Raw genomic sequence first — 7989 nt, forward strand, 5'->3', positions numbered from 1 at the left:
GAACTCAGGCTACTTAAACAACCAAGAAAACCTGTTCATAGATATTAAGAAGTTAATAACACCTCCTTGGTATCATGAAAACAGATATGAAAGCAACTAGTTGTCTGAAGTCTTCATTGTGGTAAAATATGTTATCAATCCAAAAAAAAAAAAAAGAGAAGTTCACACAAGAACACCTTCCCTCGGCTTTTGCCTGGATTCTACCGTGGTAAAAACCCCAGGCTGCTTAAAAGTAACACTTAAGACACTATCAGGAACATGCTTCCTCCAGCTGCATCCCTAATTAGCTCTGTTTCTTTGAATACTCGTTTTCCTCATTTATCACCCTATTTCAGAGAAGCTTAGAGACCCCGTTTCAAACACATGCCTTCCATGATCATGAGTATCGCAGTTTTGGATGCACCAAGTGAAACAGTTAGCAACCAAAGTAACATTTTAGAAGAGGGAGCAGAACACTGCCTTCTAAGACATCTGTGTTTTATTTCACAGCTGCAGGGTGTATCCATCTAGCACTGACAAAAGACAAAAGGCTGTGCCGTGATACAGATCGCCGAAAGACGATGGTAATACTTGAATACTGTCTTTGAATTAAGGAACCTCAAAGTGCACTATTCTATAGCTGCAGCATTGTTACTGTTCTGCTCTGGGGTATGCTGTTAGAGAAGTAATGGCAGTGAAATTCAGTAAGTAATATGTTCCTATTGTTCTCCTATAAAATTGACCAAAAGGCCTCATGCATGTACACAGCTTTCATTTTAAGTGCACTAGAGCTGAAAAGAATAGAGATGCTGTACTTGGAGATTTCTAACGTAGTATGCTATGATTTTGCCAGAAGAAAGTAGAGACAGTTCTTGCATCCTGGATTTCAAGAGAGGAGGAAACTCCTTAGCTCGATGGATGCTATAAACACCACAGAAACAAGCAACCACTGGAAGTTTCAATTTTTTCACCCTCCAGTGAAGAGGCTTAACATTTATGCCACTAACCACGACATTAAAGGTGTCTCAGATATCAGCAACTGCCAGAGATAATGAGAAAAAAAAGCTCATCTTTCAGAGAATGCCACCAGGCAGAAGGAGGGGACCTGGGAGAGGGGGGAGAATGGAAGCAGGTTCATGGGGGCAGGCAAGTCCCCTCCCAGTCCATCTCACCTTCCCAGGTGCCCTCATACAACAGGCACGAGGCCCTGGAACTGGATAGACAGACAACTGATGATATGGACAATATTTTCCCCCTTTCTCTGGTGCTGATCCACCTTTCTCTGTGGGAGGAGCTGGGGGAACAGCACAAAGCTGTGTGAGCAGCTGCATGGGCTGGATATCAGGAAAAGGTTTTTCACCCTGAGGATGGTTGGGCACAGGCTTCCCAAAGTCACAGCACCAAGCCTGACACAACTCAAGAGGCACTTGGACAGTGCTCTCAGGCACCATGGTGTTATTCTCGGGGCTGTCCTGTGCAGGGCTAAGAGCTGGACTCGATGATTCTTGTGGGTCACTTCCGACTCCGTTTATTCTACAATAAATGTTGAGTTTAAAAAACAGAAGAAACATTCTGAACATTGATAAGGACGGGCAGCAAGTTAAATTAACTTCCTTATTTCAAGGGCTGTTTTGAGAGGCTGGTGGTTGTTGGTCTTGCTAGAGGACTGTATTAGTCCATTCACAGAAGAAGTACACTTAACATGAAAGTTCAGCAGGGACACTGCCAGGCAGGCCATGAAGAAGTTGAGATGCAGGAGTTAAAATGAAAGAAGGCACATGAAAAGGATGAAACTGGGCAGATTAGGCATTTCTCCTGAGCAACTGGACTCAGCTGACAGGCTGAGTGCAGAGCAGGGGAATGACACGCAACTTCTATGCAAGTTTGCACATTTCACTTAGCTTGTGATACAACAGGGCAGTAAGTAACAGTATTTTGGGCTAAAAACAAGCATGTTTTTCAACGTGTAAGTCTCCCAAACATGCAGTCACACAGCAGCTGCAGAGACAGGGGAAACACTGCTTCCTCACAACTTGTCTCATTTATCAGTTTGCCTCACACTTACAGAACATGCTTTGCTATACGTCAGAGACAGAAAACATTCCTGTACTTGCTCAGAGGAACAGCCTGTCTGATTAAACACCCCTCTTTAGTGCAACAGTGCATGGCAGAACAATGGCTGTACAACACAACACAACAGGGGAAAGGACAACTAATAAATGCCTTTTGTCAAGCATGCCACAAAGGGCACACACTTCTTTTTTTCTGAGATGCATCCTTAAGAATTTTGGAACTCCATAACAAGCAAGTCTCCTGTAACATTAGAAAGGCAGATTTCAGAAACCAGGTCAGTGCTCAGCAGTTTACTATTTGGATCTTAAACACAAGGATGGTTTTAATCATCAAGCAAATGCACACCACTATACCAGCAGAAACATAAAAAAAAAAAGGGTTGCTTCCTTTTTCTCCACTTTCGAAGTAAATTCCCTACCTGCTCCATGAGTCACGACCCACAGATCTCCACGTGCTATATTAATGTATGTGTATTTCCTGGGCAGTAACTTAAAAGCATCATGAAGCTTGAGTAAAGATTTTGTAAGGAACTGAGCCTTGGGATTCTCAGAACCAAACAGAATATTCAATTTTTCTATCTGAAACATTTTGAATAGTCCTATCTTATTCAGATTATGTGTTCAAAAACCAAGGCAAATCACTGGCTATATATGGATGCAGCTGGCATTTTGAAGGATTGCATGGTATACCAGCAATGGGAGGGCTCACAGCTTCCCATTTTGGTCCCTCAGAGTTCATCTCCCACAGCTCTGGTGCACTAAGATTAAGTTGCACTCGTTAGTTCAAAATGCTAATGGTCACACTGTAATATTTGCATGTCATCCAAAGTTCAGTCTGGCATTCAGGCTTTGTGCAGTGACAATGCCTAACATGAGGTTTATTTTTTTTCCCCCCAAAAAATACTTCGGCTTCCCTAAAGCCAAATATTAACATCAAAGCATATTAATGTGAGTTTACTCACTCTGGGATTCTCCTGGTCACTGTAATACCAGCATATCCTTTAGCAGTAACTGGGCTTTTTTTCCCACATGATTGTAAGATCACTGTCATTTCTATACATTTATTTAACTTTACTGCCACCGTACACTGACCTTCCTCACAATTCTAACCATCTGCCTGCTTAGAACTGAACAAGGAAACATACTCTAAATGTACTTAGAGTATACCAAACTCAGGAATATTTCCCAAGAATTTTTCTGTTTTCCTTATATATGCTTTGAAATGTTCTTTTATCCAACTGCTCACTATGTAGTTTTTCACTCAACCACGATTTCAAATTCTACTTAAAAAAAGAGAAAAAAAAAACTATTTACAATACAAGTGCAACCCTTCACTCTCTAAAGATTTACTCTAAAAATTAACAAAACTATTAAAGCTGAAATCCTTGATTGAATTCAAGCAGTGGAAGACTGGATTTCACTTTGAATTTTTTTAACAGAATCATTTCCTTCTCCCATCATAGTCTAGCCACACCCATAGGCAGGCCTTCAGCCATACAGAAGTCATGACATTCACAGATTTCCACTAGAAAGTTATTTACTCTTGGATTACAGTTTACAACCTCCTCACCCTTCCCTTCTCCTTCTCTTCAATTCAAACAAGTAGAGGCTCTTTCCAAGGATAGATCTGATCTTAAGGACAGGAAAATACCAGTACAACAGCAGTTTGGAACAGACTTCTTTTTGGTCCCCAGTAAGGCAGGATGTTAATTAATTCTCACCAAGCTTGGCCGGAGAGCACTAATTTAAAAAGCCATAAGAAAAGCAGAAAATGTGAACAATGTAGTTAATGATATTAAAACAAAGCAGTGCCAATATCATACTTACAGGCTGAGGCTGTTCTGCAATACAGCAGTTGAAACACAACCAAAACTCACTCATTGTTTACAGTCTGAAGTGGAAAGACAGATGAAATGCACGACTCAACCTTTCTAAGTCTGTCTGCAGATGATAGCAAGTTCTTCAAACGGGTTTATAATGGCTCCAATGTGAAAATCTTTCTTTCTGTTGAGCTCTTCTCCAAAGACCAGTCAGTCCCAGGACAAACAGCTTGAAGGCAAAAGTTATTTTAGTCTTCTTTCAGAAGGTTGATCCCAGCACCACAGAAATGTTATATAGGCTTCTTTGGTCCCTAGCGTTATCTGAACCTGAAAACAGAAGTACATTACATTAAAAAGAGGGAATATACAGAATCTCAAGCTCCCAGGCAGCCACCCACACTACCAATTTCTTGGTAATATCCTGAATCACAGACTGAAGTCATGTGCTTATTTCTGCAGTGCCTACCAAAAATGGTATATACCATAAAATCCCTACCAGGCTTACATTGCAGCAGCTCTGGTTAGGTGAAGTGGTATTAAGAACTGCCATCCCATCTTTTGGCAGTCATCTTGGTTTGATTTGTTTCTAACTTTAAAATGTCATTTCAGAAAGTGATATCTGCCCACACACCCCTTTTAAACATCTTAGGGAAATGTGCCTATTGACATCCTATTACTCAATGGAAAAGTTACCCAGTCCATTCACAGTGAGAGGTTTAAATAGTGTGTAACCTCAACCCAATCAAAGGCATGCTTTCCTAAATGTTGAGGAAAGAAATTTATGTACATGAAAAATTTGCAGAATGGCTGGACTTGGTCTACACAATGTATTCCCCTTCCACTCTCTTCTACCCTATGCTTTATGTACAACTGACTTCAAAACAGGACATTGTAGGGTTCGAAACTGTTTCCCAAAAGTTCTAAAATTCCTCCAGTGGAACAAATGAGGCTCCAGATTCCAACCATTCCTTTTCTAAAATGCTGTTTATTGATAAATCTCCATTCCAGTTTCTTTCAGTAGGACTGCAATAAAAATTCCTGTGAGATTTCATTTATCTTGGCACTTATCATAAACTCTACTTTAAGAGAAAGCAAGATAACGAGTACTCAGAAGTTTTTGCATGCATACTCCTTAATAATTCTATGTACACCTATTATATTTTATATAATTCTATATGTGTCTTCACTCATACAAACATTTGCATAACTATGTATCATTACTACAGTGCAATTCCTCACAGCATGAAGTGGTTTGGATGGGATGCATAAAATTATACACACACACACACACACACACACATACATATATAATATACAAATATACACACAAATTCTGTGGTAGAGCAGTTCCACTTTGCCACCACCTTCATCAGTTCTCTACATGACTGAAAATTTGATGAACGTTAAAACAGCAAGAGCTGGACTAACAAAGAAAACCTTGACGAGAAAATACAAGTTTCTTTTCTAAATTTCATTCAGAATGTAACAAAATCAGGACTAAAACATGCTTAACTCCTGTTGGCATGTAACATTTGACAATTCCAGTGCAGTAACTGTACGGCTTATGCGTCCTTCAAATGTGGCATTTGAACGTTCTGAGAAGACAGGCTCCAAGTTGTTCTGAAACACAGCAGTGCTCCCCCAACGCTCAGATTTTGAGAAACTGAGAAATCAAGTATTCAAATTTAGCATTTTGAAGTCCAGTACATTGTAAGCTGATGGAGCTATAAACAGAAACAGTGCCGTGAGCTTCTCTTGCTGTGCAAGTGCCCGAGTACTCTGATTCATTACTCCCAAAATTCTTACTCCTGTATTATTGCTTCCTTACAATCTCTCTTTTGACAAAGTCCAGATTTCACACATTAAATTCTTGTTCTCACGGAGGGTTAACTTTCACCTGGTTGTTACACTTGGAAAGGGCAGGGAAAATTCCTCTTGTCACTCCATCTCTGCATCGGCTCACTGAGAGCCGGCACGCTCCTCCAGCTCACAGCTATGGTAAGCACCGTGCTGAGCTAAACATGAAGGGCTTGTGCATGCTCCTGTGAGCCTGGAAAGCTCTTCCTGGTTAAAGAATGCCCAAGGGTGTAGAAGTCTTTCTCTACCCATCCACCTCCAGCATGCAGGACTTGTGACCTTCAAGACAGAGTTCTCTTCAAAGCTGACTCCTCGCCTTAGAATGAAGGCTGCTGAATAGCAAAGCCAACTGAGAGACTGTGAATAATAGTCTCTGATAACATGTTCATTCCTAAAAATATATTTTGTCTTCCACAGCCTGGTATGGTGCTATATTTGTCTTTAGTTCCATGGTTCTTTTTCAAGTTTCATACTTGAACAACACTTTTTCAGTCTGTTGTATTTTAATTAAAAAACCATGGTTGACACAGCACTAAGTCTGGAGAAGAGGAACATTAAAAGCACCTCTTAAAAGGTAAACAAACAGTTAGAGTGCTTGTTAGAGTTTCAGAATTTCGTACTCCTCCCCAGTCTGTTAACCATGATTTTTAAGTGGAAAAATTCAATGGAAAATATCAGGTATAAATCTGCTCCACCAAAATGGAAAGAAAAAAACAATTAAACTGAAAGGAGAAAGGGATATCAGTGCTGCAATGTCAGTGGCAACACACTTGGAATTTCTCTTACACTGATAGTTGCTTGTTTAAGGAACAAGTTGAAACAGGAAAATTCTGCCATTCTTTTCCAAATTATTGGTTATAAAGAAAGAAAGAAAGAAAAAAGGAATCATACTGACCTACAGCTACTCTATTCAGGTAATTACCTAGTATCAGCACAGTAGCAATCTCGTGGGAAAGTGCTCCTCCAAAGCCTGAACTGCACCTCAAACCTAGCTGCAACTCATGAGCTCCCAAAATACATACAGCATTTTACAGCTAGCTCTCTGCTTTGACACGGGATTAAGATCTGAATCACAGAACCACAGAATGGCCTGGGCTGGAAGGGGCCTTAAAGGCCACCTTGTTCCAGCATCCCTGCCACCTTCCACCAGACCAGGTTACTCAGTGCCCCACCCCAGCTGACCTTAAATTGGCCAGAGGCTGAAGGACACACAGTTCATGACCTGAGCTCTGCCACCCTTCGTGTTTGCTCTTTGCACATTTTTTTGGTGCTCTGAGCCGCCAGAACACGGTTAGAGCTCATGTGGAAAAGACAAGGCACTTACTCTGTCTGAGCTGGTAAGTTTCTCAGGTGATGAGTGGTGAAACACCTATTTGCTTTTCCCATGTAAACCTTCTGAACTCTGAATGCAGTTTATTTTACAGTGCATGATTCACACTGCAAGAACACACAGGGCTACCACGCTGAACAACTTAGTCGCATTTTAGGGCTTTTTATACCTTATTTATTATTTCAATTTCATACCATCTATAGAAATTCTAAGTACTATGAAGAAATTAAGATACTAAAAATAATACATTACTTAGTATTTAGATTGAAAACCAGTAAGGTAATTTTCATTGCCCTAAGGTTTATTCTACAGTGACTGGTTTACTGCAAAAACCAAAACTATTTCTTATTGCTAAATACCAGTCATAAAGACAGTAAGTGCAAACACAGCATTAATGAATAGCGGGGGCAGAGCACATGCTGTTACAGTATCACTCATTTTCCTTACTAAAGCAGTATTAACTTCTCTGCAGGAATTATACGGACCAGGAAAGGAGGAAAGGTAAACAAAGAAATCAATTTTCCCTCTGAGCTCTTTATGTTTACTGATAAAAATCAGGTTAGGCAGCATTTACCTTAGCTGATCCATACAGGAACATGCTGTGTGCCGTGGAGGGTCAGTTAAAATAAAGCTACTTATTAATTATACAGCTTAAGAACAGTCGCTGTTTTTCTTAAAAAAAGCGATCTATATAGTTCCTTTTAAGGGTGAACCCTCTGTGTCCTCTGAGTGCACACTGTTCACTGTGGCTTCAAACAGGACGTGCGGTAACAACGCTCTGTGACAACTACTTGGAGCAAATAAAACCACAGGAAGGGGGGGAAAAAAAATGACAGCAGGTGTTAGTATCTGAATTTAGCTAGATTTGTTCTAAAGCTCAGACTAGTGTTTAAGGAGAAGGAGGGGGGGGAAGGTCAAAAAAAAACCCCAA

At 40.4% G+C, this 7989-nt stretch overlaps 1 protein-coding gene across 4 annotated transcripts in view; it reads right to left on the bottom strand.

Annotated features, from left to right (window-relative positions):
• CDC42SE2 (CDC42 small effector 2) overlaps positions 1–7989 on the bottom strand; it is an 80027-nt gene that overhangs the window by 26176 nt on the left and 45862 nt on the right. For all 4 annotated transcript variants that reach the window (XM_027893601.1, XM_027893761.1, XM_027893682.1 and 1 more), the window contains one exon: positions 3879–4198. In XM_027893601.1, coding sequence (XP_027749402.1) covers positions 3879–3932 — 54 coding nt within the window. In that variant the 5' untranslated portion in view covers positions 3933–4198. The remainder of the gene's footprint in view (positions 1–3878; positions 4199–7989) is intronic.

The sequence above is a fragment of the Empidonax traillii genome, unplaced genomic scaffold (assembly GCF_003031625.1).
Source record: "Empidonax traillii isolate 1590-97213 ecotype Southwest subspecies unplaced genomic scaffold, ASM303162v1 scaffold2:size4533513, whole genome shotgun sequence".
Lineage (NCBI taxonomy): Eukaryota > Metazoa > Chordata > Aves > Passeriformes > Tyrannidae > Empidonax > Empidonax traillii.